The 22414-nt window shown below is 42.1% G+C and overlaps 2 protein-coding genes across 2 annotated transcripts in view; one reads left to right on the top strand and one right to left on the bottom strand.

Annotated features, from left to right (window-relative positions):
* Nucleotides 1–21359, bottom strand: part of nufip1 (nuclear FMR1 interacting protein 1) — a 51428-nt gene extending 30069 nt beyond the window's left edge. The window contains exons 1-5 of the mRNA XM_072260818.1: nucleotides 20823–21359; nucleotides 16482–16576; nucleotides 14348–14455; nucleotides 6152–6214; nucleotides 5921–5997 (exon numbers count right to left, since the gene is read on the bottom strand). Of these exons, the coding sequence (XP_072116919.1) occupies nucleotides 5921–5997; nucleotides 6152–6214; nucleotides 14348–14455; nucleotides 16482–16576; nucleotides 20823–21069 (590 nt within the window). The 5' untranslated portion in view covers nucleotides 21070–21359. The remainder of the gene's footprint in view (nucleotides 1–5920; nucleotides 5998–6151; nucleotides 6215–14347; nucleotides 14456–16481; nucleotides 16577–20822) is intronic.
* gpalpp1 (GPALPP motifs containing 1) overlaps nucleotides 21202–22414 on the top strand; it is a 32928-nt gene continuing 31715 nt past the window's right edge. Inside the window, exon 1 of the mRNA XM_072260819.1 lies at nucleotides 21202–21805. Within this exon, the coding sequence (XP_072116920.1) occupies nucleotides 21682–21805 (124 nt within the window). The 5' untranslated portion in view covers nucleotides 21202–21681. The remainder of the gene's footprint in view (nucleotides 21806–22414) is intronic.

The raw sequence follows: 22414 nt of genomic DNA, 5'->3' as shown, positions 1-22414 counted from the left end.
AATTACATTGTATGCGGATGATGTTCTAATTTTCTTATCAAACCCTGCTATATCAGTGCACCACCTTATACAATGCATCAATTAATTTAGTGCCTTTTCAGGTTATAAAATCAACTTTACTAAATCAGAGGCTATGCTGCTTGTTTACTTAGGCATATTTATCACACCTACGTTTGATCAATTGTTCAAAGCTAACTTTACACAGTTTGACAAAAATCAAACAGGACCTTGAGCGATGGAGCACTCTTCCCATTTCTTGGCTTTGCCTAATATCTTTGCTCAAAATGAACATTCTTCCTCGTCTGCTCTACCCAATACGAATGATTCCAGTCACCTTTACCCAACAAATACTTTTAAAAAAATAAATAAATAAATGGCTGGTTTCATCTGGAACGAAAAAAGACCCTGTATTAAAATGTCGAAGTTACAGCTTCCCAATAGTCTAGGGGGTCTGGATTTTCCAGACATCAAAAAATATCAGTTAAGTTCCTTTTTATCTTGTGTAGTTGACTGGGTTTGCAGGGACCCCTCCTCAACTTGGCTAGACATTGAAGCTTCACAAGCAAAATGCCCTCTTATTAATTTGCTTTTCCTCAATAAGATGAAATTAGTTAAGGAATATTGTCACAATCCAATAACAATTAATACAGTCCGGACTTGGAGGGTGGTGCGACAAATTGAGGGCAACGCAGCGAAAATATCACCCTTCACTCCAATAACCGGCAGTCCAGGTTTTCAGCCTGGCATAATGGATTCTGGATTTGAACTTTGGATTTCTAAGGGTATTTTCCAACTTGGAGATTTGTTTGAAGGAATGATGATGTCTTTTAGTCAAATAGTACTGAAATTTAACATACCCAACAAGGATCTTCCTCATTTCTTTCAGATAAGAGATGATATACAGAAAAAAAAAGCATCATTGTTAACTGATTTCTATAGTTCTGACATAGAAGAGGGTGTTTTATTCTAAAGTGAAGTCTGTATTAGTACTTTTTACAGCATCTTGAGGGAATGTTCTTGTGGAGAGGCTGAGCAGCTGGGAAGGGTCTGGGAGGAAGAGCTGGGAGTAGAAATTACAGCTGAAACATGGGAAGACATCTGTGATAATGCAAAGAAAATTTCAGTTTGTAATAGAACTAAAGCACTGCAACTCAAAATTCTGCAAAGAGCCCATCTGACTCTAGATTGTCTCTCGAAATTTAAGACAGGGGTTTCTCCAATGTGTGCTCAACGTAAAGTTATTACTGGAACTTTCACCCACTGTTTAGGACTTGTCCCAAACTTCAGGCATGCTGGAGTGATATTTTGGGTGAACTGGCAAAGATTGAAGATGGAGCTTGAACTGGACCCAGTGTCTTTTCTCTTAGGCTTACCCAGCAGTCGTATTATTAATACACATCAAAAAAAAAAATTTTTAATATCCTGACTTGTGCGAAGAAGAACATTTTAAGGCCCCTGGACTTTTTGGTTGGCATAAATTAATCATAGAATACATTGCTTTGGACTTAACATGTATAGTACACTCAAAAACAAATAGTTTTCATAAAACATGGCAACCTTGCCTGCAGTATGTAGATAAACCTGTCTGCAATACTAATAAGGGCTTTTGTATAGGATGTTGTGGTGATGTCTATATTTTGATGGACGTGTTCTGATACCTGATATCTGTAAGGGGAAGAAATGTAAATGTATCTGGAAATTGAAAGTTTTGTTATGCTAAGCCAAAAAAAATTTAAAATAAAATTAAAAAAAAAAATTGAAAAGTCGTAGTCAACATGGTTTCCTCAAGGGAGAACCTTGCCTGACAAATCTATTGGAATTCTTTAAAGAAATCACAAGCAGGATAGACAAAGGAGAACTGGTTGATGTTGTATATTGGATTTTCAGAAGACCTTTTCAAGGTGCCACACAAGTCTGCTTAACAAGCTATGAGCCCATGGTATTACAGGAAAGATTCTAGCATGGATAAAGCAGTGGCTGATTGGCAGGCGACAAAGAGTGGGAATAGAGGGAAGCTTCCTGGATGGCTGCCAGTGACTAGTGGTAGTCTACAGGGGTCTGTGTTGAGGTCGATTCCTTTTATGTTATATGTCAATGATTTGGATGAAGGAATCGATGGCTTTGTTGCAAAGTTTGCAGAAGATATGAAGATAGTGGAGTAGAATGAAGTTTTGAGGAAGTAGAAGCTACAGAAGGACTTTACCATTCTCCTAATCTAAGTGACAGATGGAATACAGTGTTGGGAAGTGTATGGTCTAAGTGGAGAGAAAATACAAAAAACTGAGGTGCAAAGGGACTTGGGAGTCACTGTGCAGGATTCCCTAAAGGTTAACTTGCAGGTTGAGTCTGTGGTGAGGAAGGCAAATGCAAGGTTAGAATTCTTTTCAAGAAGACTAGAATATAGAAGCAAGGATGTAACATTGCGATGTTATAAAGCACTGGTGAGGCCTCATTTAGAGTATTGTGAGCAGTTTTGGGCCCCTCACCTTATCTTAGAGAGGATGTGCTGAAACTGGAGAGGATTCAAAGGAAGTTTATGAAAATAATTCCAGGCTTGAATGGCTTGTCATATGAAGAGCTTTTGATGGTTCTAGGCCTGTATTCACTAGAATTCAGAAGAATGGAGGGTGACTTAATTGAAACTTCTTGAATAGTGAAAGGCCTTGATAGAGTGGATGTGGAGAGGACGTTTCCTTTGTTGGGAGAGTCTAAGACCAGAGGACACAGCCTAAGAATAGAGGGGCATCCTTTTAGAACAGAGATGAGGAGGAACTTCTTTAGCCAGAGATTGGTGAATTTGTGGAATTCATTGTCACAGGCGGCTGTGGAGGACAAGTCTTTATGTATATTTAACGAAGAGTTTGATATATATTTGATTGGTCAGGGCATGAAGGGATGCAGGTGGCGGGCAGGAGATTGAGGCTGAGGGGAGACTGGATCAGCCATGATGAAATGGCAGAACAGACTAACGGCCTCATTCTGCTCCTATACCTTACAGTCATGGATTGGACAGGGCTGGCTGCAGCACAGCCAGTCAGCACGTATGCAACAGGAAGCTGCTTGTTTTCCCTCCACTGATCCGTGCGTACGACAATACTTTGATAATGTGTCATGAGGCTGCAGATACAACAGTGAGGTCATCGGCCAGAAAGGAATAAACAGCCGATAACTGCCTAAAAAGCTATTTTTTAAAAAACACGTATATTCAATTGTTGTTCCCTGCATGCAGAAAGAGATATATTAAGAAAAAATGTCAGCAAGACTCTATTGAGCGTCTTGCCCATGACTTTATTCCGTCACAGGACAAAAGGAAGCTACCGTGTATAATCTGTATGACTACACTTTCAAATGAAAGCATGCGGCCATGTAAGCTGAGGAAGCACTCCGAGACAGCGTACAAAGACAAGACACTGGATTACTTCAAAAGAAAAACAATGTGATTATTTTCAATCAAGGCCGATGCAAGGCAAATGTTTAGTGTAAAAGCAGCTAAGATACACAGAGGTGAACTTGCATCCTCTGAGATTTCAAAATTAATTGCAAAAGCTGGCAATCCACATAGGTGAATCATTGATTCAGCTTGCAGTTTCCATTGTAATTTCTACTGTGATGAATTCAAGCCATCCTCGAGCACCTCATCAGTATCAAAGCATTTTGATGAAGTGTTAGATGATGTGGAAAAGCAACCAGCTGCACAACTGCAAGGTAAGAAGTTTGCCTTGCAGACTGATGGAAGCACATGACCCGATAATGAAGACCTTCTGATGACTTATCAGAATCACTTCGCTGCCAGTAAGTGAAACATACCAGAAGTGATTGCGGTTCAGTGCCAAGCATAAAAACACAGGGCAATACCATAACCGACAACACAATAACAACCGACAATTTACAAGATTATAGTGTAAACAGCCATGAGCAATTAGCACAGATGTCAATAATCAAAGTTAATTATTTAGTCTGTTCACATTTATTTATCAAAGAGCAGGAGAGACCATTTTACAGGTGTTGTGTAGGGAGAGTCAGGGTATCACACCCGAGTGAGTTTTGTTGAGAAGCCAGATAGCTACAGGAAAGAAGCTTCAGAGATGATGTGTAGTCCTGGTGGTGATGGACATGTAGCATCTCACTGATGGTAATTTGGTGAATAGGTGACAGGGTGGTTGGAGTCAGCAGTAATTTTTTCCAGCTCCTTGCTTCACTCTGGCGATGAACAGTTATTTTTTTGGTAGCTGACAGCCATGGTCAACACTGGCTTCTGTAACTCACTCGGTGGCTGTTGGCATCACAGTGGCCTGCCTTGCAAGTGCCATTCTTCTCCAGTGACCGTCCTTGGGAGGAGGGGAGGCAGCCTGAGCTCGGCAGTGGCTGGGGTCTCATTTTTTTTTTTTTATCCTCACTTTTTCACGATGGACTGCACTGAGCTCCAAGGTATGTTCAGTGCCTTTGAGATGGTCTTGTACCCTCCCCAGCTTTCTGTGTCTCCATTATCACTTCCCCAACTTGGCTTGAATGCTCTTTCATCTTCATTTTGGTTTGGTCTGTTGAAAATCTACTATACCATACTGCTGGACATTACTGTGTTTATCCTAATGAATTCATTGAAAACTGGTGATTCTCCAAATTTCTACATCAAAGTTAATGTGTAAGGGGATGAAACTTCTTCAGTCTCAATTTAGGTTTTTAAAATTTTTAGTAAATGTTGACAGGTTGGGAATTTTCTTCTTTTGATATGACATGATGCAATGTTCTTTAGAATAGTTCAAAAATACTACTTCAATACATTTTATATTAAAAAATAAGGCAGTAAAATGTGAAAATAGTTGTGGGGGCTGAATACTTTTTCAAGGTACTGTTTAATAAATGAAGTTTTTCAAATACAAAGTTCAAGGAAAAAAACTGCAACCTTCTATCATGCAAAGAGCCTATTACCACTTTCCTTGGAAAACTCAAAACTCTTCAGCAGCAATATTGGACACCAAGTTATGCAATTTCCTTCACTGGCCACTCTTAAAATAGAATTGCAAGATGATGATCTGATTGTATATCTTGATCATTTGAAACAACTGCACACTGATACGGAATTTTGGTTCAGAGACCTGGTGGAGATTCTCTTTCCAGATTAGATGGTGGGTCCATTTGGGGTGAATGTGAGTGATGTTGACACCACTTTGCAAGAATGTCTTATTGAGCTGCGGAGTGACATAACGGCTCAAGCAAAATCCCAACAGCAAGGAAAAATACTGGATAACTAGCGATATTCAAAATAAGTTTACAAAGCTCTGGGAGAAAGCAAAGTTGCTTTTAAATTGGATTTCCCACCCCATATCGATTTGAATGATGTTTTAGTCAAGCTCTTCACTTGCCATCAAAATCTCATAACTGTCTTAATGTGAAAAGAGGTGATCTTCGATTATCAGAAACTCACTAGTTTGCACCAGTCACAAGTATCTCACTAAATACCCTAAGTAACAATACTAAGCACTTTTTCATTGCTGGTTGAAGAACGTTATTATAATTCAGAGCTTTGAAATAGTTTTATTTTTCATATACACTTGTAACATTATATTCAACATATAATACCCAAACCTATTAGAACATAAATATTGACTGTATATAGTTGACCAAAACAATTAGCAAAGATGGGGACTACGGAAGGTGGGGGGCCACAGAGGGAAATGAAATTCACAAGTGGGCCACAAGCAGATTGAGAACTCATGTCCTAAATCACAAACTCAACAACACACTACTTTCTGCCCAATCAGAAAACAGGCCCACCAGCAACTTTTATGTGTGTTGCCAGATCTTATCTGTTCTTTCAGGGATAGTATTCAGTTAAAAAGCCCAGACTACAACTCAGAATGAAGCTTTAGTTCGCTCTCTGATAGATGAGAGCCACACAATCAGGGCTAATAAAGCTCACCTCTTTCTCTCCTCTCGCCACTTGGCAATTTCCTCTGGAGTGTCCAGTTTAATTCTTCTTGCTCCTGGCCCATGTGCCTGTTGACAAGAAAAGCAGTGAGCAGAGCAATTTGGCATAATGTGTGTTTACTCTCCCAATGAATGATGCAACAGATAAAATAAAATTAACAATAAGCTACTTAGTCCATTTTAATTCTTCACAAAACAGTTTTGGGTCAAGTAAAACACTTACATTTCTCCAATGAATCTGAACCAGCTTCTCATGGGCATTGAAACTGCAACCCTTAACTTTGCACTAATAAAAAAGACAGGGGAAAAATGATTAGAGAGAGACAGAAAAGGGATTAGACACATTATATCAGCTTACATTGGCTGTGTTTTCTATTACATGACCAAAACTAAATCACTTTTGTTTTCATTTAAGGAATACCTACTGATCTCTTCCCTCTTCATGTTATTGTCAAGGCAATCCCTGAACAAAATATTGTTGAAACTATCACTATACCCCAAACAGTGATACATTTGACTGAATGTCAGTTCATTTGTTGCAGCTTCCCTTCATGCACATTAATCTTGGCACAACTAGTGAACTAAAGAAACTTTCTGACAGTACAAAACACTCAGGTTTCACATATTCCTCACTGGGAATACGCTGAGAGCGGGTGGGAAGGAAGAAAAACATTTTCCGCATTTAACAATTTCTAGAAACCACCTCAAGCCCACTGGGACTTTCAAAAGACAATTTGACAGACACCGTAGAGACAGAAAAGTACTTTCCCCAAGGGGAATCAGCAGGAAAATAACCAAAATGCAAGAGCTAGAATGAATTGTGCGGCTGAATGACTTGCATTGTAAAGATTCAACGCTTCTATTTCTCCTCCAGAAATCATAAAAGAACAAACAGCGCATTAACTGAAGTTAATGATTAAAAAGAATGCTTTTAGCACTAATAACTGTTGAGAAAGAGGCGATTAAAAAAGGATAAATTCTTGCAAAAATAAAGAATACAACGAAAAAGGAAAAACCCAGGTAGTGAGGTCTTACGCAGACAGGGTGGGCTAATTTTTCCCCTAAATATTTCTCAATCACGGAAACAAATCCATGTAAATGATTGTGCCTGCGAGTCAAAGTAAGACCAAAACTATGGCCTGGAATCTGATTGGTTCAGTGAGGCAACAGGTAGGATCAATGGAGAAGATTTTACAGGAGCTCCTGCAGAGCGACAGAAATTATGCTCTTGGCCGTTACCCATTCCTCCAAAAAAAAAAAAACCTGTCTTGAAGCCTCCCCTAGCAACCAGTTAGTGGACAAGAAGGTCCTCAACAATAGAACAGGGACAGCCTTAGTGCACGATGCAGCCACGTCCATCATGCACACTGGCCTCCTCAGCATTGAGGGCACCTTCCAAACGTGATGCCTCAAAAGGCAGCATCCATCACGGAGGATCTCTCCCCCTCCAACCACAGGACAGGCCCTCTTCTCATTGCTACCGTCAGGGTGCCTCAGCGTTTCAGGAACAACTTCTTCCCTTCTGGCACCCAATTTCTGAATGAACAATGAATCCATGAATACGATCTCACTATTCCCCTCCCACCCATTTTTTTTTATTATTATACTTGCTGCAATTTAGTTTTTTTGAAATGATATACGACTGAACTAATTTCACGACACCTGCCAGTGATATTAAACCTGATTCTGATGATAAGAATTTCACTGCCAGCAAGTGATAATGTCAAAAGTTCTGTTAGGAAATGCATTCATCAGTTTGTGAACAGTAATACAGACACGCACCAGTGCAATTTGTACAGGTAATCACACTATTCTTGGTGTGGAATAAACAAAAACAAAACAGGAAGGTGCAGCCCAGTCACGCCTCAAGTAGTTTAAAGAAAGGGTAGATTCTCATTCCTTCAGCTTGTTTACAATTCTCTCCTTCTTACAACTTACTTGGTTTCTTTAAACTTATCCCAAGATGACCAAATGAATTCACACGATGAGGGGAGTGGAACTACCTTTGACATTGACAGCATTTAACCAAGTGTGACGTTCTGGTAAAACTGAAAGCACTGAAATCGGAGGAAGTTTCTTTTCCTGCTGGACTAATATCTTGGACAAAGAAAAAATATTGCAGACTAATTATCTATCCAAGTTCCTCATCTCAGTGTCATACGCAGAACTATTTTCAATTCGAAACAGGGACAGCCAAGCTGCCAAGTCTGTGCAGCTATCCAGTACCCATTCACAATAATTCCATTTACCAGTGCATGGGCTGAGCTGCAGTCCAACATCCTGCTGATCCAAGTGCTTCTCTGAAGTAGCGTACTGTTAATGTTGTTGCTTTACCTTATTTTAGCTCAACATATTGTGTAATGATTTGACCTGTATGAACAGTATGCAAGACAAGCTTCTCACTGTATCTTGGTACATGTGACAACAATAAACCACTACATTGTTAGAGTCTGTCTCCAACAATCCCCTATATGTCAGACGGAGCATTTCAGATTCAAACTATGATTCATTAATGATCTAATCTTGATCACAAAGTTCAAGAAAGTTCAGCAATGGTCAGTGCTCAACTTCTTTAAAAATGTCTCCAAACAGCAAACCACTTGACTTGTTAGTGATAAATGTCTCGATGCTCAAATACATGACAATGATCTCCAACAAGGAGTAACATTACCACTTTGCATTTAATGTCACTACCAGATTAGAATTCCCCATTATCTGGGACATGATCATTAACCACCAACTTGGTTAAACAAGCCACACAAACAGTCTGACCATTTGTGTATTCTTCAAAAGGTTCACCTCATGATTTCCCAAAGCCTCCAGACCACTTGCAAGACACACCAGGTCTGTGATGAAATGGCATTTTCCTGGTTTGGAAGAGAACTCAGCACCTCAAAACCATTTTAAACAAAGCAATCTATTTGATTTTCAATTCATCCATTAAAAGCTTAAATCTCTCCATGAAGAAGGAAGAATTGCTGTGGGTCAAACCACAGGCTGTTGGCTGGAAATGGGGTGAAGTAAGTTGCTGAAGACAACTTTCTGTGACAGAGACAAGCACATTGACTCTAAAGTTCTACAATATTTAAATTGCAACAACTTCTGATCATCCAGAACTGATTGTTCAACAAACAGAGCCATAATTTTTGGCATTATTTCCCTTTGAACAAACTTTTCATTAAAAGGCAGGTACAAAACCACTTTACATTTATATAGAAGCACTTAAAGTAATTTAAGCCCCGAGATAAACACAGAACTCTGCAGAGAAATTCACTCCTCTTCAGTATTAGGTCTGTCTTTCATTGATTAAGCCCCTGTATAATATTGTTGTGTAGAAAAGCACCTCTGATCTTACAAGTCCCTTTCAGTATGACAACAGACAATAGTTTAGTGCAGAGAATGGTTTGGGCCATGATGGAAAATGCAACAAGAACTAAACTGAGGTCAAGATTAACCGTTGCCAGTCTGCACCTTTCCCGTTCAATAGTTTCATCAGGAACAAGTCTGTACAATAACAAAGTTGTTAAACTAGTATTAACTGTATTCCAATGCCAGTTAACAAACACAATGTTATGATGAGCACTCAAGTCTCAAAGACATCACTTTGAGATGTTCAATTATGAAATGTCATATTGTGAATTCTAAACAGGTGAAAATTTAAAAAGCACTCTGTCTCCTCCTCCCTTTGTGCAGCTGGAAAGGATAAGCAAGGTCAGAATCTCATTCACATTCCACTCCAAGAGGCAAACGGACACCAGCAGTGACAGGACAGTGTGAAGAGAGGTAGAGGGTGAAGCAGGGTTGAAAGGGAAATGAGTGTCCCGTGGGCAGCAGTGAATACCCTTACCCTGAGCAGCTGGCTGACACTCCCAAAGTTGAAAATGCAGTTTAATTAGATTAACTCATGGCACAGTTCAACACACCAAGCGCATGCACAAAGGATGGACATGTTTTCCATGTGCAAGCAAGCTTATTTACTCTGCTCCAATTCAGTCCTTCCCTTGACCTGCAGCTCTAATCTGGGTCTTTTCTGTCAGACCCCTTTCTAGAAACACTACACTTGCACCATAAACTACAGCAAAAACATCTGGTCACCAGAACCTTTCTTCATTCTCCATTAAGTTCTCTTTGTCAGCATTCTTCCCCTTTTGCTATTTCTTCTGATATATAAACATACTCCAATTAACCCTCCCACACTGCTCTCAAATCACATTCCCCCCCTAAACCACTGATATATTCCAAGAGTTGCCATTGCAACTGTACAGAGGGGGTACAGGAGTAAGGTATGACAACTAGTGGAGTGGTGCTGCAGCAACAACCTGGCACTCAACGTCAGTTAAGACAAAAGAGCTGATTGTGGACTTCAGGAAGGGTAAGACCAAGGAACACATATCAATCCTCAGAGGGATCAGAAGTGGAGAGAGTGAGCAGCTTCAAGTTCCTGGGTGTCAAGATCTCTGAGGATCTAACCTGGTCCCAACATATTGATGTAGTCATAAAGAAGGCAAGACAGTAGGTATACTTTATTAGGAGTTTGAAGAGATTTGGCATGTCAACAAATACACTCAAAAACTTCTATAGTTGTACTGTGGAGAGCATTCTGACAGGCTGCATCACTGTGTGGTATGGAGGGGCTACTGCACAGGACCAAAAGAAGCTGAAGGTTGTAAACCTAGTCAGCTCCATCTTGGGTACTAGCCTACAAAATACCCAGGACATGCCCTTTTCTCACTGTTACCATCAGGTAGGAGGTACAGAAGCCTGAAGGCACACACTCAGCAATTCAGGAACAGCTTCTTCCCCTCTGTCATCCAATTCCTAAATGGACATTGAAGCTTTGGACATATTTTTTTAAAACCATCAATTTAGGATAAGGCCTTTCTAACTTGGAAAACCCAAGGGAATAACAACTTTTTCAGATTTGTTTTTAGGGGGTTGCTTAATGTCTTTTTCTCAGTTAGTGGATAAATACGATTTATTTAATGTACACTTCTTTTAGATATTTACAAATTAAGATTTTTTTTTTTTTAAAAACATGGTTTGCTGCCAAATTACCCTTCTGCTTATCCACCTAATATGACAGATGTTCTCTTTCAGCTTAAACCACTTCAAAAAGGGTTGATAGCTATAATTTATAAACAGTTATTGAATTTACGAATGATACCCAACTATAAAATTAAACGTGCTTGGGAACTGGAATTTCAAGAGTCATTTTCAGATAATCAATGGAGTAAAATTTTTCATTTGGTTAATAACTCATCTATTTGTGCCCGTCATTCCTTGATACAGTTCAATGTAGTGCATCGGGCCCATATGTCAAAGGATAAACTAGCGCGTATTTTCTCCAACATCAATCCTATTTGTGACAGAGGTAATAGTGAGGTTGCCACTTTAACTCATATGTTTTGGTCTTGTATAAAACTAGATAATTTTTGGAGAGATGTTTTTAAAACGCTATCAAAAGTCTTGGATCTGGACCTACAACCCAATTTACTTACGGCAATCTTTGGGATTATCCAATCGGAAGCAGGAAATATTCCTGTTTCCACTCAAAGTTAAAAGGCTATCATACGTTATTGGCTAGGAGAGCCATTTTACTGAAATGGAAGGGTTCTAATCCACCTACTGGCTTTCCTCCATTATGTCCTGTTTAAGTTTACAGAAAATAAGTCATCGGATATTTGATACATCCTTTAAATTTGAGCAAATCTGGTGGTCTTTTATTCAATATTTTCATTTGATTTATTACTCTTCCAATTATTTCCCCCCCCCCCCAAAGTTTTAGAAAGACTTTCCTTTTTTGGTCATATCCCCAATTCCTTTCCCCCACCTTTTCTCGTATAGAGTAGTGGGTTTTTTCCCCTCTCTTCTTCATTTAAAAAATTTAAAGTTTTTTTTTCCTCTCTCCATGAATTGATAAGAGAACTAGCTGTCTTCTTTTTTATTATATGCTACATATTAGCTTAATACTGTGCATGATTTTGATAATGTCTATTTCACTTTGTATTGTTATTGATAAATATATTTGAGATAATTCTCCTCTTGTTTGTATATACGCTCTTTTTAAATCAATAAAAAGACTAATAAAGAAAGAAAGCAGCTTTGGACAGTACCTCACTTTTTTAAAAAAAAATACACAATATTTCTGTTTTTGCACATTTAAAAAAATCTATTCAATATACATAATAAACAAACAAGTAAATCAATTGTTTTATTTTATTTATTTTTTCTCTCTCTGCTAGATTACGTATGGCATCGAACTGCTGCTGCTAAGTTGACAGATTTCACGTCACATGCCAGTGATAATAAACCTGATTTTGTAATTGGAAGGAGTTGGATACGCAGCAAGCAGGGTCTCTACACATTAGAATAAATGAAACAGTGTGAACGTCCTATGATTTAACCAGCAAGTCAGTGAGCGAAGGATACAAGAAACAATCTTCTGGAAGAGGTGAAGCACGAGTGAAGGATAATGATATGATGTACACAAAATCCAGTGTCATCATTCAGAACAGCGTGATCTCTAGCTGTGACATAGGAACAATGCATTCATTGCCATTTGTGGTGTCACGGCATTCAGATTTATTCTAGCATATCTACATACATGTTCATTTCCCAGACCCAACTTGTACTTCCACATGAAGGCTGAAAAGAAATAACTACCAGTGAAAGAAACCGCTCTCTCATTTTGCCTCCCCTCCCTCACTAACCACCTTGAACATGGTTATTACCCTCACTCGCTCGAACCTGAACCTTCATGATACTTAACACCTCCAGCAAACCTTCCCTTTGCTGCCTTTGCTCAAAGTTCTTTATGCAGACCATTCAGTAAATCCATTCCATGTTTTCTCCACCTTCCTCAATAGCACAAAAATTTGATGAGTAACACAAAAAAAAAAAAAAAATCAAACTTACTGTCTACAGCAAAGAAATGGACTGGAAGTAATCTTAGGCTAAATCCTACATACTATAACTGACTGGGCTAATATCTTTGTACTAGTCTGATTTATGCATTTATTTTGCTATGACACTTGACTGAAAGATAATGTCGGCTGACTCCATCACCCAGGCTGGCCTTCCAACCAATACCCAGACTTATTTGGCCAGACGCAGAGGGCTGTTACACTGGCCTGGAGATGCACACATGACCCAGATGTGGAAGGTCTCGGGCAAAGCACAGAGTGTACCATCAACACATCCTGACAAACTTCAGAAGCTGCCAGTGTTTCAGTGTAGTGCATTCTGATTAATTGGGTCAACGGTAAGCGGCTGCCCCAATTAATTTGGGACTACTCTTAAAGAAGAGAAACTAATTGAGAAAACAGTTGGATTTCCTTTGCTCATTTGGGATACTAATCTGCTTAATTCATGCAGGAAACCATTACTGTTTCTGGAAACAGTTTCTAACTAGCATCAGTCAAGCGTTGGACACTACACCATGCTTAGGATGAACGTTTTTTAAAATAACACTAGTTGCATGTGTTTGTGTTCAATCACTGATGATCTTTGTCACTGATAATCGGCGAGAAATAAGCAGTAAGACAATTTGGAACTGTTTTGCTCTTTACGGCTTCAAGCACTCAAAGACTTGAAGATGCCAGAAACAGGCTGGAGTAAAAATGAAATGATTTCACCACTTCAAGTTAGGAACTACAAAGAATATGAAAGTATCGATGATCATCTTGAATGTTACAATGATTCTGAGGATGCAATTATCAAAAGTATTGTATGAAGACTACACATTAACTGCATTAGGTGCCTGAGCCGATTTTCCTCATTTACAGTCAATCAAAAGAACACAGCAGTGTACACTGGATGAATTCCTCCATCGATAACTATTAGGAACTAACACATAGCTTTAGAATACAGCAGTAATTTTTTTTGTTGCCCACGCAAGTTGTGCCTTCTTCCCCACCTTGGGTGTTTGATGCTTTCCTGACGGGTTCAGTGATGTTTCTTTGTTTCGTGGCTACCTGAAAGGGGACGAATCTCAGTTGTATTCCTTGTACATACTTTGAAATGACTTCTCTAACTAACACCAGACAATCTCTGTTTGGACCATACCACGTCTAATTTTTCCCCACACACACATGCACAAGTATACAAAGATGTGGCCAACTGGTGAACTATTTATGCTTCTATTCACTCGGATCCCTAAAGTTCCCAAAGCTGGACAGCTACAGGAAGAAGGATATTGTTACCAGTAGGCTGGTCTGGACCTCCATTCAGCTCTTCCAGTACCCAGCGTCCAAACCACTCACTCTGCAAGAATTGCGTCAGAGCAAACCGAGAACGTGTTAAATTTCAACACCTCTGGTTTGAGCAGGGAGTTGTTCTGTAATTTGGACAATTCCAGGAGAGCTCAATATCTGCTGATACTTGTACCTAGAGACACTTAGCACAATCTGTATTCTCTTACTTGGATGTGCTGTGACACATGCTCGCTGTATTTTTCCTGGTTTTTGAATCCTCGGTCACAGGTATCGCAGTAGTGTGTGTATACGGGCTCCTTTTTCTTCTTCTTTTTCTATTAGAAAGCAAAGCAGAAAATCAGATTAACACTTTAATGCCAGTGGCAAATCACACAGCCTTTTCTTCTGCCTCTCTGAAATAACGTGAAAAATCTTTACTGCTCAGTGTCAAGTAACCAACCCAGCAACCTTAGCATGTTAAAACAAGCATCAGAATTGTTTTTTTAAAAGAAAGAGATAAATAATTACATTGAGCAAAGTGATGTAATGCACTGTGTAAAATGTTGCTAGAAAGCACAATGATCATACTTTTCCCCAATTTACTTTCAAGACTTAGTGGTTTTACTTCCCAGCAGATTGTAAAGCTACAGCAAAATATGCCACCACATTGAAACAGCTGCCTATTTGTGACTTCAGCTGTTTTGTCGTCAGACTGTTGAAGACCTATTGCAATAGGTCAGCAAAGCTCCAGAGATCCCTGGGACCACGTCACAGCTGCTGTGTTTAACTTGCCATGCAGTGAGATCGGATGTTAAAACTCCACATGTTCCCCACTCAATGTCCCTTAGCATTTATAGACCCCCTCAATGCCAAGCCCCCCCCAATCTTTAATACTATAGAAATCTCATTCTAATTGCTTCTTAATCCAATTTCTGAGGAAAACAAGCCATGTTTCCAGTTTCTCCTTACAATTCAGTTTCAGTAACCATATACCTTCCTTGCAAATCTACACAGCAGGGCCAACACATTCTCTTTCTTGTAATTTATTTTGTATTGAAGTTCATCAAACAAAACTTTCCATAGGATGTATTTCAGATACTGCGCTATACGCTTTCTGGTTGGATCTGAGCAGCACATTGTACAGGCGGAGAATAACGTTTACCATAAGACATAGGAGCAGAATTAGGTCATTGAGCCATCATGTCTGCTCTGTCGTTCAATCATGGCAGATCCTCCCCCCACAACTTGTTTTCCTGTTTGCCAATAGAAAGGCCAATATTCACAAGCTTTTAATTATTTTCTGTACAGATCCATGATATTTTAATCATCTATTTGTATGGATCCATGTTTCCTTTCGTATTCTAGTTTTTTATTTTTCCCCCCCCCAAAGGTGAAAAATAACATTATCTTAGGTCAAAAGGGAATGACCCACCCTTGTTTGCCAGATTTACCCACTTACTTGGGACTAATCTGTGCCCAGAGTTTCACCACTCCTGGATTCCACAATAGAGAAGCTGAGTAAAACAGTGACATTGATGGAGGACTGCAGCTACCAAACTAGAATGAAGCAGCTGTGATTATTCTGTCAGTAGCAGAAAATGGTTGAAAGGGTAGAGGTGTACAAGGTCATGTCTGCTTTAGGTAGGTGTAATCTGTTCCATTTGAGAAGGTGGTTCAGGGACCTGGCAACAAATATGTCGAAGCTGAAAATTTGTTAGGAGATGTTAAGCAGCGAGGGAAAAGCTCTTACTCTTTAGTTACCAAGTGGAAATCACTGCCGCCAAGGGTGTGTAAACCTCCAAGGAAACAGAATGGGCACCAGACGAATAAGGTGTGGGTCTGAGGAATGAAATAGAGCAATCTTGGCTGACTCCTTCTCAAGAGACAGTATAGACCACAGGAACAGAATCAGGCCATTCAGCCCATCAAGTCTGCTCCACCATTTCATCATGGCTGATCCCGGATCCCACTCAAACCCCAGACAGCTGCCTTCTCGCCGTATCCTTTGATGCCCTGAACCGATCAGGAAGCACAATCAGTATAAACTCACAGGGCTCTGCCCAAGGCAGAGCAATTCGACACTTGAAACCAAATGCAGGACCCAAGCAGCACAAATACTGGACAATCGAGATTAAATTCAGACAGTTCAACTGGCATCTACCGGCAAAGTCTGGACTCCAGTCTAACTCCACACACTCCCGACCCTTCCTGTGCTTACAGAGTTCTTACTGACCACGTCCCGCATCAAGTGTTTGCGACCTTGGGCAGGAAATCACTTGCCACAAAAACAAGCCGCCTGCCTAATCTCGGTCTGCTGCAGGGAGCAGCAACTGGAGTTGAAGCGTGCACATTTGACATTACCTGGTGTTGTCTGGTGTCAGACTGGTTGGTTCCTAGGCCCCAGTAGGCTGAAGCTTGCTGGCTTGGCCACTTCTGGCAAAACTGGCCGAGGTTATCTGGTTTTATTTATGAACAAACGGGGAAAGGGGGAACAGAAAAAGAAAGTTAGGTCTTGCATAAACAAACTTAAGTTACTACCCAGCATCAGAAATGACCTTTAATGTTGGAAGCTGACACAAATTCGACTACATCTGTAGAGTTGAAATACCAACTCCTCTCTTCTCCCTCACTGCCCTTTGTACCGCTGGCCTTTCCAGCAGCAATGAAAACCTGTCTGTCCTTTCACTCATTCAGATGTCGAAAGATTCTTCAGTGCTGTTTCCATGATTTTTTTATTGACCAGTTAGGGTTGTTGCCCTGATCTGAACATCCCCCCCCCCACCCCCCCACCGAACCTGGAGAATCAGTGGACAACTCTCATTCTGGCCTCTACCCTTTGACCTGTTCGGCATGGATGACCCTACCAAGGGCCAAAGCATAAAGGCCTGACTCCAGCCACTATAGCTCTCCGGGTTATTGAGACACACAAACCTCCAAACCTATGGGGTACTGCAAAGTACAAATAAATACCAATATAAATCCATTTTAAAAATGTCAAAAATTGGATCCTTGTAGACTGAAACAGCTCTGGTATGAACCAAAGCAGACTCTTGTGCCCAGTTAACCCGAGGACATTCAAACTGCACCCCAAAAGCAGTGCAGCTTCATTCAGCTGCCACGGTAGGGTAGTGAGAAGTGCAGTGTGGTCAGTCGGGTGTCAGAGTTCAGGGTTAAATAGGGGGTCCTCCACAAGTAGTCTGTACATCCTTCCCATGGAACGTGTGGGTTTCCTCCGGGTGCTCCAGTTCCTCCCACAGTCCAAAGATGTACCAGTTAGTAGGTCAATTGGTCACTGTAAACTGTCCTGTGATGACAGGAGGGTTAACTGGGGGGGGGGGGGTTTGCTGGGCAGTGCAGCTCGAAGGACTGGAAGGGCCTGTTCTGTACCTCAATACATTGAAAAAATAAAACAAAGCTCCGTGTAATAGGATCAATACGTCAGAGGAAGGAACAGGATAGGATTAGATCTCCAGAGTTGTTGTTTGTTTGTTTGTTTTTTTTTTATTTAAGAACTCAGTGACAAGGTTTAAATGAATTCCGTAACACAGTCCAGAGCTGGAAAGCGGTTACTCCTTGATGTTTCACACGGCCACGGGCAATTTAAATGAAATCAATAAATAGTACATTGAGCTGCATTTGATAGTTGCTTATTAAAAATCCACTCAGCAATCCCCATAGATACCCATTTGTTGAATATTTATGGGAACAGTGAGGATGTCACAATTAAAAATCACACCCCATGTAAACAACTCAGAACGTGTTTCAAAGAACAGTATAGCCCAGGAACAGCCCCTTCAGCCCACACTGTTGTGCAGAACTAATTAAACCAGTTATTAAATGCCCAACTGAACCAATTCCTTCTGCTACACCACATCCAGGCCCTCCATTCATGTACTTATCCAAGAAGTTTTACACACATTCCAGGCACCCACCTCTCTCCACACAAAATACTTGCCCCACCCATCTCCTTTGAGCCTATCCCCTCCCACATTAAATACACCCTCTAGGATTAAACATTTTGACCCTGGGATGAAGATACCAGCTCTCTACCCCTCTTATGACAGTCAACTCCACCCCCACCCCCCCCCCCCCAGCCTCCACTGCTCCAGAGAAAACCTTTCCTCACAGCATCCTGGATCCAGTGCACCCTCTGCAAAGCCTCCACGCCCTTCGCGATGGGGCGGCCCAGAAAGGAATGAAACACTGCAGATGCGTCTACTGGAGCTTATAAAGTTCCAGCGCTGAACGCTGCACTTGCTGATGATGAAAACTTATTTTCTTCTGCCCTCAGATTTCTGATTAAAGTGTCAAGGAAGATTGATATCTTCGAGGGGAGAGTTCAGTGCCCTCTACCAACCTCTCAAAGGTGTCTGCACGCGATGGCCTCTCTCCCCACCCCCCCGCTGCTCCTCAGGGAAGGTCCCTGTGCTCAGGGTCTCTCTCTCTCTCCTCCCCTCGATGCTGTCAGAGGACCGTACCAAAGTTCTGGGCCTGTAGTTCCCGGTCACTCCTTTATCTGTTGTCATTTTGCTCCTGCTGCCGCACAACAGATTTCACAACACGTGACACTGGATGAGCTTGAGGCCTGCTTCCAGACAAATAATCCCTTCCTTGACGTTACCAAGACAAAGGAGATGGCTTTCAACTTCAGCAGAACTCGCACCACACACACCCTTTTACATCGACGACACTGCAGCGAGCAGTTTCACACTCCTGGGACTGCCCGTCTCGCACCAGCCTCTCATGGTCCCAGCAAACATCCTACACCAGGGGTTGGCAACCTTTTTGCTTCTGTGGGCCGGATGGCATATTAATGAGCAAACGGTGGGCCAGATAAATGCCATTAAAAACTTGAAATCTGGGAATTATCCATTTAAATACATCTAGTTATGTTTTGCCTCAAATTAATGAATAACACATGCTAGAAAATCATTTGTGCTTAAGGTTGCCTACCCCTGTCCTACACAGTCAGAAAAGTTCTCCTAACAACTCTGTGAGGAAGCTGAAGAGAGCTGGAGTTTGTATATCTCGTGTACAGCTCGTGTAGCTCTCGTGTACAGAGCATCACGCTCCTGACGAGCTGCAACATGCTTGGCACTGAAACCTCACTGCAGTGGACAGGAAGGCTCGACAATGGGCAGTCAAAGGTGCCTAACACTTCCCCGGTAACAGCCAATCCACCATCTACAACATACTGTACACACACAGACAGGCCAGTAACATTGCAAAGGATCACACCCACCCTGCTCAGGGACAGTTTGTCCCACTCCCATCAGGGAGGCTACATAGCATCCACACCAGACTCAAACAGTTCCTTTCTCCAAGCAGTAAGCCCTATCAACACCTCCATCAACTAACTCCACCACTACTCGATTATTCCCATCAGTCACCTTGTGTACAGCCTAACATCACTTTAGTGACATACAATCAATTTCATGCATCTATCATTATTGTGTTTATTTTATTATTACGTGTGGGTACATGGCCTAGTGATCTCAAGGTTGCTAGTTCGAGCCTCAGCTGTGGCAGCGTTTGTGTCCTTAACCACACATTGCTCTAGTGTCTGTGTGAGGAATGGCTCCCCACACAGACTTCCAATCTGTGCCTTGTAAGGCATGAAAATGCCCGATGCAGGCCTCTCATGGTCTGAGTCGACGTTCCCTCCCCTTTATTATTGGGCGCTATCTTTAATGACTTTTTTATGCTGCATCAGATGTTGAGTAGCAACTATTTCATTCTCCTTTACTCTCGTGTACAGGAAATTACATCCGCTATCTTGTTTAATGAATCTGATTCTAACTGCAAGCAATTTGAGGAGTCACAAACAGACCATGAAGAATAAATACCAGCCCTAATTGCATACAGATCATCCATATACAATTCCAACACATGATTAACTTCCCGTGACTCCTAACAATTATTACTCATCTTGGAAACAACTTGATTAACACTGAAATTCTCTCCAATAGGGCATCTTGATTTTAGCCCAAGCCCTTTAAACACACACAACACACAGTGGATTTAGTCAATGTACGCTGAAAACTAATTGCCATTTTTCTTTTTAAATCTCTGCAAGTTGTTTTTTTATCAGTCTTCAATAGTCAGACATTGTGCATCATGGGCCCCAATCAGCAAGTTGCTTTTTTTTTAAATACCAAGGCTTATGCCATAAGACACAGAGGCAGAATTAGGCCACTCAGTCCATTGAGTTTTCTTTGCCGTTCCATTCTGACTGATTTATTAAACCTCTCACCCACCCCCACCCCGCTGCCCGTAACCTTTCACACCCTCACTGTTCAAGTACCTAACAACCTCCACACGTCCAAAACCATCAATTCCGCCATCCAAATCATTGACAATGAGCATTAAAAAAGCATTTCTAACACCGACCCCTGTGGAACACCACTAGTCACCAGGAGCCAACCTGACATGGCCCCTTTATTCTCACTCTTCACCGCCTGCCAGTCAGCCAATTTCTATCCATGCTGGTATCTTTCCTGTGAAACCTTATGTATGACACCTTGTCAAAGGCCTTCTGAAAATCTAAGTGAACGGCATCCGCCCGCTCTCCTTTGCCCATCATTGTCTCAGAGGGTTTTCCCTGGAGGAAACCGTGCTGACTTCAGTCTGCTTTATCATCTGCCTCCATTACCCTGAGATCAGACTAACTAACTAACTAACGCGACAGGAGAATCCGTTTACCCTGAAACTGGCCGCCGCGGCCGGCGTTCAACCAGGAGGAGTGACGGTAGCCGGCCCCGGCGCCGACACCCCAGGGCGGCCCGAACCTCGGGCCCGCCATAGCTCCCCCATCCCAGACAGGAGGGCACTGCTGCTGCAAAGAGAAAACCGGGGGCCGCAGGACGGAAGAAGGTGGACTGAAAACGGGCGGCGGGTAAAATCCAGACTGCTGCATTTCCACAGAAAAGGCGCCGCCGCGCTGAACCATCACCACATGCCGGCGCTCGCTTTATACGTCATTCCTCGCACCGAATGATGACGACTCGCCAGCGCTTTTTGTTATGTTTCGTCATTTCCCGCCCACCAAATGCTGGAGGAACTCAACAGGCCAGGGAGCATCAAAAGACGCGTCTCGGTCTGAAACGTTGATTGTGCTTTTTTCCCCACAGATGCTGCCTGGCCTGCTGAGTTCTTCTAGCGTTTTGTGTGTGTTGATCGGATTTCCGGCAGCTGCAGATTCTCTATTGTTTGTGATTCTCCGTCAGCCGGCCCAACAATCACTACATGCTGGCGCTTACTTTATACGTAATTCCCCGTCCTCCTATCGGAATGATCTCTGTATGCTGGCGCTCGCTTTATACGTCATTCCCCGTCCGCCTGTACCACCCCTGTTCTCCGAGCACTGGGGGCGCTCTAGCGGGAGGACCAGAGACGGGCCTCCCGCCTCCCACCTGGTACCTGGGCCTGGTTATCCGGAGAACGGGCGTCACTCCTCGTCCGGGTGATCCGACCCCACAGGACAGGCGGACGGACAACATGCCTGTTGCAAAGTGAACTCTGCGGCGGTTGGTGACGACATCGAGTCGGCCTGCGGCCTGTCATGTCTGAGGAGAGCGCGCCGCTCATCGGACCCGCTCTGCCGCCCGGCTACAGGGCGCGGGGGCAGCATCCGCAGCCCGACCCCGACCACCGGCGCCGGCCGAGAGCGGAGCTCGATGACACAGGTATGTGCGCCGGGGGTCTGGCCAGTGCACTTTCATGAGATAAGCTGTGTGTGTGATGTGTGTGTACAGTGTGTGTACAGTGTGTACTGTGATGTGTGTGTACTGTGTGTGTACAGTGTGTACTGTGATGTGTGTGTACAGTGTGTGTACAGTGTGTACTGTGATGTGTGTGTACTGTGTGTGTACAGTGTGTACTGTGATGTGTGTGTACTGTGTGTGTACAGTGTGTACTGTGATGTGTGTGTACAGTGTGTGTACAGTGTGTACTGTGATGTGTGTGTACTGTGTGTGTACAGTGTGTACTGTGATGTGTGTGTACTGTGTGTGTACAGTGTGTACTGTGATGTGTGTGTACAGTGTGTGTACAGTGTGTACTGTGATGTGTGTGTACTGTGATGTGTGTGTACTGTGTGTGTACAGTGTGTGTACTGTGTGTGTACAGTGTGTACTGTGATGTGTACAGTGTGTACTGTGATGTGTGTGTACTGTGTGTGTACAGTGTGTGTACAGTGTGTACTGTGATGTGTACAGTGTGTACTGTGATGTGTGTGTACAGTGTGTGTACAGTGTGTACTGTGATGTGTGTGTACTGTGTGTGTACAGTGTGTA

This window comes from Mobula birostris, chromosome 6 (genome assembly GCF_030028105.1).
Source record: "Mobula birostris isolate sMobBir1 chromosome 6, sMobBir1.hap1, whole genome shotgun sequence".
NCBI lineage: Eukaryota > Metazoa > Chordata > Chondrichthyes > Myliobatiformes > Myliobatidae > Mobula > Mobula birostris.
The sequence above is the reverse complement of the archived record's forward strand: the minus strand, read 5'-3'. Positions and strand labels throughout refer to the sequence as shown.